The 18,839-nt window shown below is 45.1% G+C and overlaps 1 protein-coding gene across 4 annotated transcripts; it reads left to right on the plus strand.

The window, feature by feature from the left end:
• Nucleotides 1-63: 63 nt before the first annotated feature.
• DEAF1 (DEAF1 transcription factor) lies at nucleotides 64-17,435 on the plus strand. 4 transcript variants are annotated; one of them, XM_042881884.1, is made up of 13 exons: nucleotides 64-292; nucleotides 773-870; nucleotides 1,196-1,325; nucleotides 2,063-2,209; nucleotides 3,240-3,379; nucleotides 3,653-3,718; nucleotides 4,272-4,398; nucleotides 5,605-5,733; nucleotides 6,447-6,575; nucleotides 8,488-8,738; nucleotides 14,555-14,620; nucleotides 15,559-15,648; nucleotides 16,753-17,435. In XM_042881884.1, exons 1-13 carry the CDS (start codon nucleotides 64-66, stop codon nucleotides 16,855-16,857), a joined length of 1,707 nt encoding a protein of 568 aa, XP_042737818.1. In that variant the 3' UTR covers nucleotides 16,858-17,435. The 4 variants fall into 4 exon arrangements, with proteins under 4 accessions (XP_042737818.1, XP_042737819.1, XP_042737820.1 ...); XM_042881885.1 differs by having other exon boundaries at nucleotides 15,562-15,648; XM_042881886.1 differs by lacking the exon at nucleotides 15,559-15,648.
• Nucleotides 17,436-18,839: the final 1,404 nt, after the last annotated feature.

The following is an 18,839-nucleotide window of genomic DNA, read 5'->3' on the forward strand; positions in this document are numbered from 1 at the left end:
GAGCGGCAGGGCTCGGGGCTGCTCGGGCGGGCTGAGCCCCGCTCCCTCCCATCCCGTCCTCGCATGGAGGACGCCGACTCGGCGGCCAAGCGGCTGGGCTTAGCGGAGGCGGTGGCGGCCGCGGTGGCAGCGGCGGCGGCAGAACCCGAGCGGCAGCAACCGCAAAGCTCGGAGGGGAAGGCGGAACGGCGGGAGGAGGTGACGGCCGTGACCGTGATGGCGGCGGACGCCGAGCACATCGAGATGGGCACCGAGCCGCTGCCCAGCGCCGACGAGGCCGCCGCGTTCGCAGGTCAGCGCGGGCCGCACTGCGCATGCGCCGCTCACCTCAGCGCAGCCCGCGCTCCGCGGTGCCCGGGGCCGCCTCAGTACGGGCAGCGCCGCCTTCTCGCTTCTTTCACCGCGCTGAGAGACCAGCAGCGGCCCGCCCGAAGTCACTGTGGCCCTGTGTGCAAAATTCCCGTTCAAAAGTCATATCAAAACGCAGCCACGCGTTGGTCGCTGGGTCAGGTGTAAGGCGGAGCCTAAAAATGCTCAGTTTGTTCTGCTCTTCTGCCCGTTCCCTGCTTTAATAAAAAGAGAATGGTTCTAGAATAAATAAACATTTTCCCTCTTAGTTCATCACAGGTTAAGCTTTGCTCAACCCAAAGCCTGACAGAGAATAGTAATTAATATTTGCACTGACTGACACTCAATGGGAAAAAGAGGGAATGTACTTCTATGGGGTTCACATACTGGGTCTGCTTTGCTTCATTTCTATTTTGCATTCCAGAAGTCACCACAGTAACAGTGGCCAACGTTGGTGCCTCTGCAGACAACGTGTTCACCACATCCGTGGCAAATGCAGCATCCATTTCGGGACACGTGCTGGTAAGTCAGCCCTTCGTCCAGGAGCCTTGGAGCACCATGACTTCATTGGCGTGCACACGAGGTCAGAACGTGTGTATGCTGCAAGGCTTTGAGCCACAGAGCCATCAGATGAGGCACCTGCAGTGCTTTCCCTTTGTCTTTTCTGTGCCATTCTACCCATGTACGTGCACTCCGTCATGGAGCTGATGACCTGGGATGTGTAACCTTTCGACGTGGTTGGCTGAAAGCTCAAAAATATACTTGCTAACTAATGGTGTCTTAGGGTACCTTTCAGAGATCTGCAGGAGTACTCATTTATTTATTTTTTCCTTTATTTCTTCTGTAGTCTGGGAGAACGGCCCTCCAAATTGGGGACAGCTTGAATACTGAGAAAGCCACTCTCATAGTTGTTCACACAGACGGCAGCATTGTGGAAACCACGGGGCTGAAGGGGCCGTCAGCACCCCTCACACCAGGTATAAGGCAATCTGAGAGTCCTTCTCCAGCTTCCTCTTTGCTTTATTTGTGTGACTGAAAAACAAGAGAAGCATCACACACACGACGTGAAATTGCATTGTACAGTCTGTCCCCTCTTAACATACTGCTTTTTCATTTGTTGCATGCCTTCCTAACCCACCCCCAAAAGCAAATCGATTCTAGTATTGATAATAAAAGCCTGGAACTAGGAGATTAATACCTGGGTTCTTTATAAAGAGCCCTTTGGTTGAGATGGTTTTGTCTTCATTCAGGCCTTTTGCTGATTAATTTAAAATCTAATTAAAATTTAATTGTGACTGTAGCTGGTGACCTTCATCATCAAGGTTGTTCCCAGCTGCCTGGCAGTCCCCGTTTTGCCCACGAGATGGCATGACAAGCCTTTTGCAGGCAATTACGCATTGCCCGTTGTCCTCTAGGAAGTGATCCAGCTAGCTGCAAGTTACAGCCTGAGTGTTTAACGTGCGTTAAAAGCCTGTTTTCTATTGCTCTATTTCCAGCCATTTTCAGAGTGTTACTTTATGTTATACTTCTTGAGGCTGGCAGGGCAGACCCATGGCTCTAGCTTACATCAAGCATCTGTTCCAAGCAATTTTCTTGTGGCATGCTGACCACGGGATGCATTTGGCCCAGCCAAACTACGTGTGAAGATGTTGTCACTGTGCCTTTTGGTTGCTGTCATCTTCCTTTTTTTTTTTTTTTTTCCTTTTCCCCAAAGGACCGCAATCTCCTCCTACCCCTTTAGCAACTGTCCAAGAAAAAACTGGAACCAAATATAACTGGGACCCGTCTGTGTATGACAACGAGCTCCCAGTGAGGTGCCGGAACATCAGTGGGATTCTGTACAAAAACAGACTCGGCTCAGGTAAAAACAGCCTTTTGTGTGAGGAAGATGGCTCCTTCTTCACTTACTGCACTTTCTTTTTAATCAGATTGCCTTTAAAGGCCAATCATGAAGAAAATAAGTATGTTTTCCTAGTTAGCATAGTCCCATGGATATTACTGTTCTCTTCCCTTTTGCTTCCTTGTTCTTTATTCAGAGGCTTTTAATTTGTGAAGATACAGCCTGCTGTACAGTGAGTCTTCCCAATAGTAGGCTGACTCTTCCAATGTTCTTTTTGTGGACCTCTGAGAAGTACACCCTTGTCTCTACAAAGCTCTGCAGAATCCCTGCTGGATTGGAAAGTAGAGAGCTTGTCTTCTAATGAGCCTCCTTAGCTGTCTTAGCCTCTCTCTTCATTTTTATCTCTGAGGGAAAGCTGAAGAAGCCGTTGCAGAAACTGTCAGCAAGCCTGACTGCATAGCACAGCGTTTGCTTTGTGGAAAGAGTTTACTTCGTGACCAGATGGATTAGAAATTTTTGCAAAAATTATGGAAAGGTTTAAATTTGTGGTAGGATAAGAAAGACTTATCCTACATGTGAATGAGTAATATTTTCTAGCCTACAGAATAGCCTACGTAGCCTATTCTGATTCACAGAATTGGAATTCACTTCACGCACAGTCATTGTCACAGCCAGGCTAAGAAACAGGCATGCTTATCCTTCAGCAATGGGAAGCAGCAGATGAGCAGGTTGGGTAGTTGCTGTACATTACTTGCTCAGTAATTTCATAGAGTCACAGAATACCCTGAGTTAGAAGGGACTCACAAGGATCATCAAGTCCAACTTGCCATTCACCAGAGCCTGCAGAGCTCTGGGGCTGCTCTCCCTCCTTTGCTCCCCACTCTGTACACAGAGCAGAGGACTGCCTTGTTCTAGGAGCAGAATCTGGCACATATGCGTGTTAAACTTCATGCAGCTCGTCATTGCCCAGCCCCTCTCAATATTCCTTAGAAAAATTGAAAAGTAATCCTTAGCCTTTACTAATGCTTTTATTTTTTTCTTCTTAATACAGGAGGCCGTGGTAGGTGCATTAAGCAAGGGGACAACTGGTACAGCCCCACTGAATTTGAAGCTATGGCAGGACGAGCCAGCAGCAAAGACTGGAAGAGGAGCATTCGCTATGCTGGGAGGCCCTTGCAGTGCCTTATTCATGTAAGGTTACGTTTATTTTCTTCTGTCTGCTGGAAGGGGCAGGGCAGAGTGCCCTGCAGTCAGAGCTGTGTTCAGAGTTGTGTGCGGGGTGAAGGAGAAGCAACTTATTGATTTGGTTGAGGGGAACTGGCCTTTCTTTTATTGTATAGGGCCCCCCAGAAGGGAATTAGTGTTTATTTCTCCCTGGGAGCTGCCAGAATCTTTGAGCAGAGCACAGTCTTGCTCTCGCTGCTTTTGGCGCCTGATGTTGAATTTGTAATCTTCCAATTTCAGGATGGGATTTTAAATCCTCACGCTGCCTCTTGTACTTGTGCTGCCTGCTGTGATGACATGACTCTGGTGAGTTGTAGGTTTTATATCCATTAGTTTAAAAACAATTCATCAACCAAGCTGCCACGGCCATCTGTGAGCAGGTCGGGAGTGTCCTAGAAGCACTGACAAGTATTGAGTGTTTCCATATTAGGCTGCTTGCTTTTTTCCAAAATGATGCTAGAGTTATTAAGCAGCAGTGTTTAACTTCACTTCAAGCACTGTTTTGTACTCTTCTGCTGTGAACTGGATGGTTTCCTTGTTGTCTAGAACTGAATCCATATGCTCCCCATCTTCTTTCACTCTTATTTCTTTTCTTCAACCCCTTGGATCAGTAGTGAAGGATTTGCCCAGTTCTTGTCTTCTCATAACAGTGGGAAAAAGCTGAATCTGAGTGCAACTTTTTTAATCATAGAGGCTTTTTGGTTTGCAGGTCCAAGAGAAACTTTTTGGTCTATTGTTACAAATCTACCATGGGAATACTTATTGCTTAATTGTAGCTGCATCTGGAGAGGTTGGAGTGAACAGATATTCCCCTAAGAGGTGCCTCAGCTGATGTCTTTTTCTCCTTTTTTTCCCCTAGAGTGGACCTATTCGACTCTTTGTACCATATAAACGACGAAAAAAAGAAAATGAAATGTCTGCAAATCCAGTCAAGAAGGAATCCTCCAAAAATATCACTTTGCTTCCTGCCACAGCTGCTACTACATGTAGGTTCTTTGCTCCTGGTAAAAATGGCCGAGCTAGATACCTTTTTGTATTACCAGGGGTCAACTGAGAAAAATGTATTATCTCTTGGTGCTTCCTTTTCTATATCCTTTAATATCTGGTGAGGCCATGTGGTAAGATTTGTGCTATTGAAATACATGGAAAAGTAGACGCTGAGCAACTGTAATGAAATCCACAGTCTGGAAGCCGTTAGCGAAAGAGGCAGAAGGTGATGCTTTCATCTGTAGGCTCCTCTCTGGCGTTCAGGACTCGCTTTGTCACTTCATGTTTTTGAAGTCAAACCATCTGTGTGAGAACAGAAATTAATTTGCAGGCTGGTCCAACTCACAGGTTCCCTGTCACATTCTTGTCCTCCTGTTCTCATCATCTGGACAATAACATTACAAAGTGAGCTGAGGAGAAAGCAAATAAAGCAACAGGAATACAAAAAAGAACTGAGCAAGCCAAGTGTAAGATTAGATTACTAGCAACAGCAGGAGGAGAAATGCATAAGGATTCTGCAGAGATTTTGTTGCTTCCATTCCCCAAAACAGTTTTAGTCTGTACTGTTTTGTGAACATGTGCTGCTGGGGACTGCATGCTTGCTTGTGCTAACACTGGGAGGGAGCAGCACTGCTTGTCTTGTTGGCAGCCACATCTTTCCTCAGAAACAAAAATGTAGCTCAGTGTCTTAGAACTGAACTGTGTGTAAAAAGGTTTTTCAGGCTGAGCAGTGCTCCACAGCATCAGCCCCTTAGTGGTGCTGGACTAACCCAGCTTAAAAAGGGTTTTAAACACGTTGGAGCTGCACTGCTACTTTCATCCAGATGTTCTTTGTGACTTGGTCCCTGCACTGGCCGAGCATGGTTATATCACTCTGGGTACATGGACAGTTGAACCTGTCCAGTAAACAAACTGTCATGGAATTAGCTGTAATCCAAGGGGTTTTTGAATTAATTTTCAAGCAGTAGGAGCCATTCTTCTTAAAGTTCTGTAGTATATTAGGGCCAGCGATGTCTTGAGAAGCCGTGCAGGGCTTTTATTCCCATTTCTGATGTTAGTGGCCTTGGGGGGAATTCAAACTTAGCTGTCACATCCCGTTGACTGATCTGTGAGTTCTGTGACTTTGGGAGCAGGGATCTCAGCAGCTAGACAGCCGAGGCCTGAGCAGTGAGTGCTGATTATGAAAGTGCTTCTGCTATTTCCAGTCACCGTGACTCCTTCTGGACAGATCACTACCTCTGGTGCTCTCACCTTTGACCGCACGTCGACGGTGGAAGCCACAGCAATTATCTCAGAAAGTCCAGCCCAGGGGGATGTTTTCACAGGAGCCACTGGTAAGGATTGGGCTGCATGCCTGCTTGACATCCATGAGAAGGTAGGAAAAAAAGAAGCCTCTTGTATGCTGCATGAAGGATTTTAATTTTAAGAGCTTACACAGATGCTGTACATAACCTGCTGTCACAAGAGAAGTTTGAATGTCTCGTCCAGATGCTGCAGCTGCTTATGTACACCTCTGTTGATTTCTTCGGTTTTATGGTTATCTCTGTGTTTTTTTGGCTTTTTTTTTTGCTACTTGTTCATCCTGAAATACTGCCCAAAAAAGTGTTTAAACCGAGTGGAAAACACTGAATATATGCTAGAAAATAGCAGAATAAATCCAAGAAAATAGAAATGCTTACCATAAATTTCAGCTCTTTCAGTCTAATTCCTGTATGTGGCTGTGGGTTCTGCAGGAGCAGCTGAGAGAGCTAGCATCCTCTGAGAATAGTAGCTTGAAGTCCTTCTATCAGTGTAAAATAAAGTGTGTGAGGAGGAGACTGGCAATAATCTTTGCAGAAGCCTTGAAATCAGTGCACAGTTGCTTTGCTTGGTGTCCACGTGAAATCCTGCTGCTGGTTCTCATTTGCAACCTCTGGAATTACCACAGAGAATAGGAACCTGAAGAAAACGTGAAAACAAAAAGCCAATCCAAATTGGCGAAAGAAGTTTCAGACATGCGTGAAAGCTGTGCCATGCAGTGATCTGTAATGCTGCTGTTCTCCTGCAGTTCAGGATACCAACGTCCAGCAGCCGTGCCGGGTCACCCACCCAGAGCCTCACTACCCGACTTACCAGGACAACTGTCAGATTTCACCTTTCCCTGAAGCTGCGCTGCCGACGTCTCATCCCAAAATCGGTATGCTCTGTGTCCCTAGTGTTAGTCACAATTAGCAGTGCCTGGATTTAGGTGGTAACCTTCTTTTCCAGCAAGAGGTAGAGATTGAGCCAGGAATAAACTTTAATTTTTTCCTTATGAGTTTCACAGTTAAGATTTGGATGAAGAGATTTTTCTTCCCCCGTGCTTTAGGCGCTCTGTTATTGACATTCTGATTTGTTGGTTCTTACTTGTGATCTTGTTTCCTAAATGTTGTTTCCTGCTCAGAAGCTGCCTTTCAGAAGGCTTTTGCTTCGAAGATTTTGTCACTGCTTGGGTGCTGTGGGTGGGTATGTATTTAATCTTTGATCCAAGAAAGCCATCTCCTCACTTAGATTTAAAGCCAGACTGTAGGAGCCTTTCTGAAAATTTCCACATATATTTTTGAATCCACTAGCTTAAGGTGGAAGCAGTTTGGAGCAGGTTTGCTGTGCTACTCTTGTGTCCCATGTCAGTTTTACTGCTGACACCTGTGCTGGAATGATAGAAACTGGTTAACGAAGGTGATGGGAGTCTGCCCTGCTGCAGGCAGGTTGCTGTAAAAAAGAAAAGATGATACAAGAAGCAACGTGCCTTTCAGTAGGACAGGATACGTTGATGTTCAGGTCGATATCTCTTCAGATGTAATTAAATCACGTGAACTTAATGATCTTTCATTTTCTTACTTATACAGAGCAGCAGAATGCATTCCTGCTCTGTCCAGAATGCAATCTTGTTGGTTTTAAGCCTCACTCAGCTCTTGATGCTATTAATTAAACATTGATTATTTTTCATCCATGAAACAAAGATCATTACTTTTTCTTGGCTGATACAGCTCTGCTAAAATGCATAGTCAGAAGTAATTCCTGTTAGATAAGTTATCAAATACTGTGCTGTGATAAATACTCTTCTGAAAATGCAGCAGAGGAAAACATTCTTCTGCAAACAGTTACTGATAAAAGACCGATTTCTCTTGACTCATACAGAAGTGCAAATAGTTCTACGCCAATTCATGGGAATGGAGCAAAATTACTGTTTTAATTAAGGGCCGTTGAGTGTAGAATATCAGCTCACCTGTATGATGAATCTTCAGTGCTGTCTGAAAACTTTGCACATCCCGCACACAGTGACAGTACAGTGCTTTTGGACTTATTCCCTTATCTCCTGTGGATTCTTTCAATTTGCATGAGTATTTATTGCTAAGAGTTTCATTTTGGAAAATCAAACCCAGTAAAGCCAGATGAAATTTGTTCCTGGATTTGTTAACTGATGTGAGCTGGAACTGCATCCTGTTGGAATCCTAGATCCAGGTTTTCTGGTGCAGCCTTTGGAAAATGGAGGACTGCAGAGCCACAGTAAGAGAGGGGCTCAGGGCTAAGCAAGGAAAGTGTGATTAGGTACCAGGAGAGGAGGTCACATTTTTTCTGGTGGCTTCCTGCTTGATAACACTCAGTCTGTAGTTACTGGCAGGGCCACGGTCGGGGTGTGAAAAAACAAAGGCTGCAGCACCTCACTAGTTTGGGGGTCTTTTAATGTGCCTTTCTGTATGCTTAGGAGAACTACTGCTGGGTTTCTTTAACATTCATCTTTGTATCTGTGTCATTCTAGATGATACAAGAGAAAACAAGTGAAGGAGTCCAAAGAGATTACAGCAGTGGAGGATTTCTTTTTAGGAGCATCCAAACTGGTGGTTTTGGAGACTGCACGTTTGTGTCATACATGTAATCTGGAGTAATGATAACTGTCTTGGTTTTATCCCAGTTGTCAGCCACAGTTATTGTAAGATCAGAGTTCAGGAAGTGTTAGGTGTGAACCTTGCAACAAAACAAAGCAAGAAAATCACTTTATGGAAACGCAGTGGAAACCCATGGAAACCCTAATTGTTTGTATTTTATGTTCCTTTTTTTGTGCTCAGTGTTGACCCCAATCCCTGCCCTGTCGGTGCCCCCCCAGACCCCCACCAAAGCCATATCCCCAGCTGTGGTGAACGGGCTGGAAGTGACGGAGCAGCGGAGCTGGCTCTACTTGGAAGAGATGGTCAACTCGCTGCTCAACACGGCGCAGCAGCTCAAGTCTCTCATCGAGCAGGCCAAGCAAGCCAGCTCCTCCTTCCGCGAGGCCGCTGTCACACAAGCCAAGATTCAAGCTGATGTGGAGAGAAAAGAGGTAATTACGCCACAGGAGGTGAGATGGGGCATCTTTTCGGCAGAGTGCTGGAGGTCTTTTCCAATTGTAATGATTCTGTGATTTTATGGGTTGTACCTCACTTTTTTCCACTGGGTAACCTCTGGTAACCCTTATAAATTGTTTCTTAATGTCTTGAGAGCAGAGAAAAAGGTAAGTTATTCCCAAAGTAGAAAAAGGAGTAGAGTACCTGGGATTCCAGCAGCTGTGGGTAGCAGTAATATCAGTTGTTTGTTGTTACAAGTCCTGAGCTCTGCTATCAGACACTCATACACTTAGGAGGCATGGTTTGCCATGTGTCCTGGTATCGGGAAGATCGTGAGTGTTCAGCCCTGCAGTGGCTGCTTTCATTCTCTCAAGTGAACAGGGCTATCAGATAGGCTTTTGATGGCCTGAAGAGGCAGAGAGGTAATAAGAGCAGCAAGCTGTGGAATTTATTGGGAAGATTACCAGCAAAATTTAGAGCTGTCCCACTGAGCACTGTGCAAGCGAAGCTGATCTCTCTTGTGTCCTGTGATAAGTAAGACTGCAAGGCCAGCTGGCATGATGAAAGTGTTGGCTTTTACCCAGCAGCCCTTTTCTACTCAGTAGGGAATTATCTGCCAGGTCTGCCCTGTTCTCCCCTTCTTTTCTCCTTTTTTTAATGCATAGTAGAGACCCTAGGTTCCTCTTAACACCTAACTCCATGTGCTGCTGAATGCATTCTCATTCTCCCAGATTCCCAGCTGCTGCTGTGATTTTGAGAGAGGCTGGACAGGGGCAATGTACTGTGAGACTCTGCCCTTGTTGACAGCTGAGGAACTTTCCCTTTCTGTGCAGGGCACTATTTGCTGTTACATTATTGCTAATGTCAGCTTTCCACTGCATTCATAGCAGGAGTGTGCAGCAGGAGGCTGTGAAGAAATGTGTGTGGGAAGGTTTTGCTGAGAACCCTATGACATTCCCTGCAGCAGCTTTGATGTTCTTTGCCATGTTGTCACTGCTGAACTCTTCTGTACACTGCATCCCTGATGTGCAAGAGTGTAAGACTGGGAGTCTCATTCTCCCTTGCCTTCAGTCTGGATAGAGTGGTTATTCATGCTGCTGTCCAGATTTGGGCTGCTAAAAGCTTAGTAGATTGTGGGACAGCACAAAAGCTTTGACGTTTTATAGATAGACATCTTACTTTGTTTAACTTTACCCTCTGCTCTTCCAGTTAACATGCTGTCATCCCCTCTGTTTATCCTTACGGAGCTTTCTCAAAGCAGTGTTTCAGAGTCCATTCTTCTCACCCTCTGATCCAAATCCTGCTCACTTCAGTGTGTATCTTCTTGCCTCATGAACAGGAGTTAGAATCACTCCTCAGTATTGATCTTTAAGTGCTGACTTCACAAGGCAAGGATGACCACGTGCTTATTTCTGGAGGAAGTCCTTTTCCCTGTAACTGTGAATTCCTAATTACTCTCTTCATGAGTCTTACCCCTCTTATTTTATCATGGGTTCCCCCTTGGTCACAGCGTTATATTTTAAAATGTCCAAATAATAGTTTTCAGGCTCGCTGCTGTGTGCCAGCAGCTGGGCAATCCTGCAGGTAGCTATTCTAATCCATTCCGGTGTGTTCCATGTTTTTTGAAAAATGAGTTTTCTGGGTACACACCTGGCACTGCAAGCAGTTACAGTGAGTGCTGAATAATCTCCTGTCTGCTTTGTGTTGGTCAGAGTTGTTTTTCCAATTCTGTGAAAACTTCTGTGGTTTGTAACATAAGTCTCTTTTCCTTTCTGTCTCTGGTCCAGCCATTTCTTTTGTCTTTTGAGTTGTATGAGGGGCGGAAAGAGGTGTCACCTTACTTTGTGGTGTTGCTGATTTTTCTTGGACCCATTTAACACATAGTTGTGCCAGTGTGTTCCTACAAATTTAGAATTGAAAGGTTGTATGGTTATATCTGAGCTGCAGAGCAAAGGCTTTACAACAGATTAAATTATAATAGAGCTGTAGACTCAGCTCTTCCTGGAAGAGTGACTGCATACAGGGCAGGATTAATGAAATCTGTTAGTGGGAGCAAGCTTGTTCCTAACTGTATGCACAAACTTCTATGCCATGACTGCAAATCATATGTATGTTTGGTTTTCATATCAGTGCAGACAGTCAGCATCCTGTTTCTTGAGGATATTGAGTTGAAGAGCATTTGATCCTGTAACTGTCTGCATCCCTCCCTGCTAAGGAGTGATGCCTTATGGCAGAAGAGCGAGGCAGAGGCTCAGGACAGCACAGCCTTTACCTGCCCTTCAGAGAAAGAGGCCCCAAGTTGTACTCTCTAATGACAGCATTAGGTGCTTGTGGGAGTCACAGAGCTCTGAAAGGTAAGAGGTAAGCTTTTTCCCCTGTAAGAGGTAAGCTTTCCTGGAGCAGAAGAGTGATTCGTGCTGCCTGCAGACTTTGTCGTCACCTGGGAAGTCAAAGAGCAGGCATCACTCTTTCATCCCGCTCCCACTTTCTAATGGTGTTATCAAGGACTTGTCAGTGGGGTGTTAGGAACATTCCCCTTTCCTATGAGATTTTGAAGGTGGAAATGCCAGCATCATAGAGTAGCTGCAGCAGGAAGAGGATTTGCTAAAAATAGCAAATGAGAACCATAACAAATAAGTGCAGCATAATTTAGAAGCATCAACAGTCACCTTTCTTTCTTAAGACGGCTTGTCTAATTAATTTTGCAGATTGATCTCATTTCCAAACGCATGGTCCTACCTAGAGACAGCATCTTCAAAAGCAACAGAGGTGCTGAGCTGGGCAGCATTGCGTATTTAGGGTTGGGCTGCACAGAAGTGGAATATAAAAGCCTGTCTTTGTGTAAGATTAGAAAAAATACCCAAAAATACACTTGTCAGATGTGAAAGAATGGCAGACATGAGATGTTGTAATTTGGAAGTCCCCACATGTGCTCTATTGCTATTTTTTGTCCTTTTTAATTTCTCTGTGTGCCATAACAAAAGATCAGGGTAGGGTGTCTGGGTAAAAGAAGTTATAGAAAGGCTCCAACCAGTCAAGTCCTTGAAATATGTACAGTTTGTAACCCCAAAATATGCAGTTCCAGCATTTGTGAGAGTATCTCCTTTGCGATCATTTCTTTTAAAATAGAACAGTTCCTGGAGCCTAAGGAAGAGGCTGAATAAACCTTTCACGTTGTATGTGCTGTCTGCAGCATCTCATGTGACTCTTGATGATGACAGCTCCTTAATTAACGAGCAGAGCCCTCACAGAGTTGGTTCAGACACGAAATGGGCTCTGTTTGGGAAATGTGGATGCCATAAACCTTATGCTTTCAGTGAGTAAACATGCAGCTGGTGCTCAGCCTGTGTGTGGCTTTGTGCTGGCAGGGACACCAAGAGTGTCCATCAATAACATCAATGTTATTTGGAAGTTTTGAGGAGTGGTGGTTCTAAAAGAAAACCAAGCCATAAGCTCTCCAGCTCAGTTTATCTAAAATGCATCATTACACAAAATTAAAATATCAAAATACTTGTAGGCTTTATAGAATTGCAACATTTTGCATGGGATTCACTAAGTACAGCTGCTGTGTCAGAACTCTGCGCAGCTGTTCAGAGAGAGCTCTGCCCTGTTGTAATTAAATAGCTTGTAGATGAGGATATTGGATCCTTTGGCTTCTGCTGGGATTTTTGCAGTTCTTAATTAAGGGAGAAGAAAACGATTAGGAAGAGGGTGTATAGGGCAAGAAAGGCTTAGGGTCTCTTGGAAAAGATGTTTGACCACTTGTAGGATTGGCCCCAAAGGAGCAGAGTAAAGGTTGTACTTTTCACAAAGATCTTTGGAAATGTAATTTCTTCTTCATTAAGCTGTTGTTTGTATCAAATAAATTTCGGAAGGGGGATCACACATGAACCCACCAAGTTCTGTGCTGTACAACACAGCTGGAGGATGCAGATCTTCAGTATAAAGATAAAATCAGGGTTGAAATCTGACAAGTGTTTTAATTGCAATTGTCTTGTTGTGATGCAGTGATGCCTATGCAGCCCTGTCCATTTGAAAACAAGGTGGAAGATTAAATCTGTTAACAGCTGGGCCATCAGAATTATTTTTTTAGACAGATTAGAACAGTTTGGGGCTGGAGAGCATGAAATTAATCTAAAAAGGATCGGGCACTTACGAAAAGTAGTTCTGGTAAGCAAGTAATGACATATCCTCCAAAGCAGCTGTGGAAATGGTTGAGAGCTGGGGCTCATCAGTTTGCTGGAGATGGTTTTGCAAGAAATCTCTGTGTGTCTGGCTTGACTGTCTCTGTTCCCACTCCTTCCCCTTCTCCACAATTTCTCAACAAAGTGAGTGACTTGCACCATGGGCCAGGCAGAACCAGAGGGCTCAAAGATAAAAAGGAGGTAGAAGGGAGTTATGTTTCCATCAGCAAGATTCAGGGACCCAGAGCAGAGCTGAAGGGGGTGCCGTGGGTCTGACAAACATGGGGTGGCTGGACTTCTGCTCGGCTTCTCTTTGGCAATCCCACTGGAAAACAGGATAAGCCACATTTATGAAGGATGCAGTGGACTCTGGAGCTGTGGCAGCTCTCAGAACTGGAGTTCTGCATCTTCCACCCAATGACTATCTCTGTGCCGGTGTCACAGAGGGGCTGTAGTTGCAGGGTATATTTATGAAGAGATTTTCAAGAAATGCCATCTCACAATGCTTTGGCACATGTGCATACACTCTTCTCACCAAAAAGAAGTTTAAAAGCACTGTAAAGTGCATGTGCTGTCTTGGTAATAAGCTTGATCTTGCCTATTTGTCTAATCGTGGTAGAACCAGATCATAGCTCCTGCACCAAACAGCAAGAGGTTTCCCCATCTCCTCCTCCATCTCCCTGAAGAGCATTTTTATCTCAACTTTGTGTCATGGTAAAAAAGGTTCTCAACGTTGCAATTTCACATGAGACTAAATACTGAGATGTCAGGTCATGGAGGCACTTCAGTTAAGCCTTTCATCTCCTTACGTGTTAGGTCATATCACTCCTTGACAAACCTGCTTTGCTTGAGGGTGAGGGTTTGTTTTTTTCCTTACTTTCTAACTGTTCCTCACAGAGTTTAGATCAGGTTTTGCATGTAACCAAATCGGGGCTAGTTTTGCATCCCTTTGTTTGAGCACTTTGCCTCTCAGCAGCACTGGCTGTTGAGCATGGCAGGACAAGGTGCAGGAGCACCAAGCTGGACTTGATTTTCAGCACATCCAGAGTGACTTTAAAATTCACCTTTAGAGGGCTGTTTAATGAATAAAGTGTCTGAAAGCCCTATCATGTTTTTTTAAAAGGAAGAATAGTCGTTATGTTTGATGTTGTTTTTGGAGTCTTGAGTGTGTTAATTTTGTCTTGATTTTTTTCTCCTAACCCAATCTCATATCCTCTGGGCTGTTCCACCCCACAGGATTCTCCCATGTCTGCTGGCGGATCAGGATCACAAGGCTCAACTCATAACTTTCCCCAGGAAGATGGCACGTGGCCCTATTTCCTTGGGTTTCTTTTGCTAACTTGTCACTGTCTCTTGTGGGACGCAGTTCTTTGTACACAGTGAGGCCACATGTCTTAAGATTGGATGGAGTAAGGTTTGAATAAATGTACTTAATTGACAGTTTGTCAGCTTGTTATGCCTGGCTTCTTCACCTGACTGCACTATGACACACAGTCCCTCTCCTGTAAGGGAGGAGTGAGGTTCCCTTTGGTCCTCACAGAACTGCCTCCGTACAGACCTCACTTTTCAAGCCCTTGTTGCATACGCTGGCTGTGAAATGACACGCTTGCTGTGCTTTTTCCTTGCAGCAATATCAGAACCAGTTATTTCAACAAACAGAAGATGTGGATGGGAAAACAGAAATCATCATCAAGGTAAGCTCTGGTTGAGTCGTTTTTTAGGAGGAGTCCTTAGTCTTGTTGCATTTAAAGGTCCAGAAATCATATATTCTGTGGCTGGCCTCATCTTCTGAGCCTTCCCTGGCAGGACACATGCTCTGCTCTGGCAAAGTGTGTTCTATTTCCATGTTTTCACAGCCCCTTATGGTCCTCTGGAAAGGTTAGTCAGTCTGAGGCAGCTCCAAGTAATGGCAGTGCAGCACCAACTGGTTTTTCCTTTTTGCCCTGTAAGCTGGGTTTCAAGCCCTGTTTTGGTAGCCTCCGTTTATGGCTGTACATCAGGAACACGACTGTGGTTCAGTCACACCATCTGCTAATTGTAGGTACTGGGATGTGCTGTGAGCCAGTGGTGTGATGAGCTCGGTGCTGATCGGGGCGCCGATGACTGGGATGGTAGTGCTCAGGAGAAAAGTGAGTCTGCAGCACTGAGTTGTGCTTGTGTTGGGCCCTGCACTGATGGTGCTTCTCAAGCTGAGGAAAGTTTCCTGTGCCAGACTAGCTCTGATGTGCTAATAATGTGTCAGTAACTTAATGAGCTGGGAACGGAATGTTCTGCAGCGTACTTACTTTTGTGATAAAAAAATAATCAGATTTTCATTCTTCTGAAATTTCAGCTTTCCTGCTGTGCCAATCAAGGGATGGCCAATCAAAAAAATGGAGATCAGCAAATCTCCACCTAACGATACAGGCTATGTTAATTGATGTCACCAGCCTAAGACTAAATTGCTAGACACAGAAGCATCCTTTAAAAACCAGATGTGATTTTCAATCTCTGTATGCTACCTCAACCTCTGGGTTTAAGTCTTGTGCTCCTCTTACAATCTTACGTTTACTTTTCTGCCTTCTGCTTCACTGCAGTCACCCCTCCGTTGTTGTTCCCTCTGATGTGGTCCCTTTGCTTCTTGTTTTCACAGCAGTCGTGTGTCAACTGTGGCCGCGAGGCAATGAATGAGTGCACGGGATGCCATAAAGTCAACTACTGCTCCACTTTCTGTCAGCGGAAGGTACAAGAGTGTCTTTGAGTTGCAGGTGGAGCCGTGCAGAGGGAACACATGACACTGGAGTCAGCCTGCGTGCGGGCTGAGGGCGCAGCACAGGCAGGAACATGCTGTGGAGTAGGGGGTCACTGTGAGCCAGGGTGCGGTGCTGGGGTGGGTCAAACAGGTAAGGAACGGCCCCAAGATCTGCACACCCCTTCTGAAAGAGGATGTCAAAGTGTGAGTACAACCAGCAGTGAGGCGTGGGCGCCTCACTGTGGAAAATGTGGGGTGAGCTTGGTGGGAGTGTTGTACAAGCCCTCCCAGCTGCTCCCTGGAAGCTGCATGCTCCTCAGTACCTCTGATCCTGTGCCACTGAAGCTGCAGTTTTCTTATTCTTCATCTTATTATTTGTACTGGTATGGATGATAGGATGAATTGAGCACACTCAAACTGTATAACTTTAAAATGGGAGGTAGAAACAGGTAAGAAGAGGAAGCTGCAAGGCTTTGTGTTGCTCATAGGTTCCTTACAAAGACCCTTGACACCTCTTGCTTTAGAAAAGAGGATAATCTGGTTTAGCTACAGCTTCTGTGACCTGTCCAGGTTCATTCTTTGTCAACTGAACAGAGCAGCTGAAGAATTTTGACTGTTTCTTTGGCCTATACCAGAGCATAATGATGGCCATCCCTGCACAGCAGGAAGGCTGAAATTTCAGAAGAATGAATGATTGCTTCTTGCAGATAAATGACAAAATCTGCCTACTGTCCCCAAGCATCTCAAAGACAGTAATTTCACCCCATTGTTCTGTCAGTATGAAACGTGCTGGGAAATGTCACCAAGTGGTCATGTGCTGGTCTCCCTCTGAGGCAGCTTATAACTGCTCCATGAAGATTCAGCCTTTAAAGGGAGCTTACAGACGAGAGGGAGAGGAACTTCTTACACAGGCAGATAGTGATAAGAAAGGGGGGTTGGTTTTAAACTAAAAGAGGGGTGGTAAAGGTTAGATGTGAGGAGGAAATTCTTTACTCATTGGGCAGTGAGGCCCTGGCATGAGCTACCCAGAGAAGCTGCAGGTGCCCCATCTCTGGGCTGTTTCTTCATGGCCTCTCCATCTGCTCTTCCCTGCAGGACTGGAAGGAGCACCAGCACATCTGTGGTGAGGCCAACGCGGTGACAGTGCAGGCTGATGATGTGCATGTGGCAGACAATGTGATGGAGAAGGTCTCTGTCTGAACACACCTACCTCTGACCCCATGGCAGTGTGGTGCAGCCGGCTGGATCGGCGGCCTGACGCAGCGGTCTGTCCTTACGAACAAACTCATTTCTGAAAGACTTTTTCATACTGTGACAGTGTTTGCCTACTTCCAGTCCTACTGCAAACCTCTGGATAACGCAGAGACTGAGAAATCCGGATGGAAGAGGCAAACTGCAGCCTTCCCTCCAGGAGCCTCCTCCAGCTTGAGGAAGCTTAGATTTTGCCAGACTGAAATCTCCACTGTGTGGATAACAAGAACCTCATCGTCTCTCTTGAGATGGATTAAGAATAGTTGCTGCAATTAGATTTGCTGTTGTTCTGTTTTCCCCATGCCTCCCTACCTCTTATTTGAAAAAAGGAATGATCCCTCATTTGGTTTATTTAATTGCCTTGAAAAAGTACAAACTCTTAATTTGCCTTTGGAAGGACTTTGTTTTGTTTTGTTTATCTGTGTTCCCTCTGTGCTGGAGAAATTTGGAACACACTGGAGCTTCTGCACTTGAATATGACTGAAAAATCACATCTTGTTCAATAAAATTTGATAAAAGCACGTGAACAAATGCAGCATGTGAGGGGTGCTTCCGCAGGGAGTTTTGCACAGAGAGGTGTTGGCTCTTAGTCTTTGCAGGACATCAGTGTGGATGTGATGTGGCAGTGGGGAGGAGCAACTCTCAGCACGGCAGCATGCCCTGACTGCAGCGCCAAAATTCGAGCAGCCCCAAGGTAAGAGTGCACAGAGTGTTCTGGCCTCTCACTGCTGCTTACTAGCTCCTAATTAAAGCAGTGGTGAGCATTAAGAGGTTATTGGCTTTATTCACTACTCCAAAATGCTTTAATTAATAACATGCTGCTTTGATAACTTAGGCTATGGTTGCTATTACTAACTTTCTAGTCGTTCACTGAGATGAGTTTTCATCTTGGTGCTGAGATTGAGCACCAGTGCTGGTGGAAGGAAGGTAGCAGTGTGCCACCCTCCTCTGAAGGAAACCATTCCTTAGTGGGAAGCCAAGCATGAGGTTTGCGGGCTGAGAACAGAAATCACACACAGAGTACTCTGGGGAGGAAAACAGGCAATTCTGTAGAAACCCATCGCAAGCAACGTACCCACTGTTCAAGCTTCCCCAAAGTCATTCTTCAGTATTTGCAGTCATTTCTTCTTACACGACGAGTGCCAGTTAGAAAACTCTTTAAGATAATTACTTAATGGAAAAGATGCTCTTAATTGAACCCACAACAACACAACTAATTTACTAGGTTTCTTGCCTCCATCTATTGTGCATTGAGGTTCTGACTAAAGGAAGCAGTGCGTCGTGCTGAACACCCTGTGCTGTTTAGTTTAAGCACCCATTTGTTCTCAGCTGCATCTTGCATTCTCCCCAGAGGAACATCTCTGCAGAGCAGTGCTGGGCTGGGAGAAGAGCTGTGTGTTGGTTCAGGGACAACTGCAGCTACGCAAAGACATGAGCTCAGCCATACCTCATCCGTGCTTGCCAAACCCACGTTTGTGCAGATAACTGAGCAGCAATTTATACCAATGCAAAAAGCTCTCCAGTATCGTCACTACGCAGCTTGTGGATGAGTGTATCTAATGCTTTGGTTACAGTCTGAATTTTGTTTTTATTGCATCTTCTGATTAAGGAGATTCTGAAGAGCGTGAGTGGGACAAGAGTCCTAAATGAAGATGTGTAGGTATGACTCATGTGTGATTAAAGTTCTCTAGAAGCTTCTCATCAGGGCCCTGGCATCTGGGGGAGCTACCCCCTACAGCACACTGAACTTGTAAGACTGCATTATAGTTGTTGTGGCAACGTAAGCTGTTTATTTGTTGATGATAAATTGGCAAAGCAATCGTTATCCTTAGTCGAAGAAAACCCCCAGACCTCCCAGCAAGTCTTTTATTTCTAAGCACACAAATTACCCCTTGGAAAGCAACAGCCCTGCATGAAAATCATTAGTCAGA

This window comes from Lagopus leucura, unplaced genomic scaffold, assembly GCF_019238085.1.
Source record: "Lagopus leucura isolate 7727_CA_CO unplaced genomic scaffold, USGS_WTPT01 Super-Scaffold_100033, whole genome shotgun sequence".
NCBI classification, from domain to species: Eukaryota; Metazoa; Chordata; class Aves; order Galliformes; family Phasianidae; genus Lagopus; species Lagopus leucura.

Excerpts from the sequence above, each read along its gene's own strand:
- DEAF1 (XM_042881883.1), top strand. The coding sequence starts at position 64 with ATGGAGGACGCCGACTCGGCGGCCAAGCGGCTGGGCTTAGCGGAGGCG. Across the intron at positions 293-772 it reads CGAGGCCGCCGCGTTCGCAG|AAGTCACCACAGTAACAGTG; the intron begins GTCAGCGCGGGC and ends TTTGCATTCCAG. Across the intron at positions 5,734-6,446 it reads TGTTTTCACAGGAGCCACTG|TTCAGGATACCAACGTCCAG; the intron begins GTAAGGATTGGG and ends GTTCTCCTGCAG.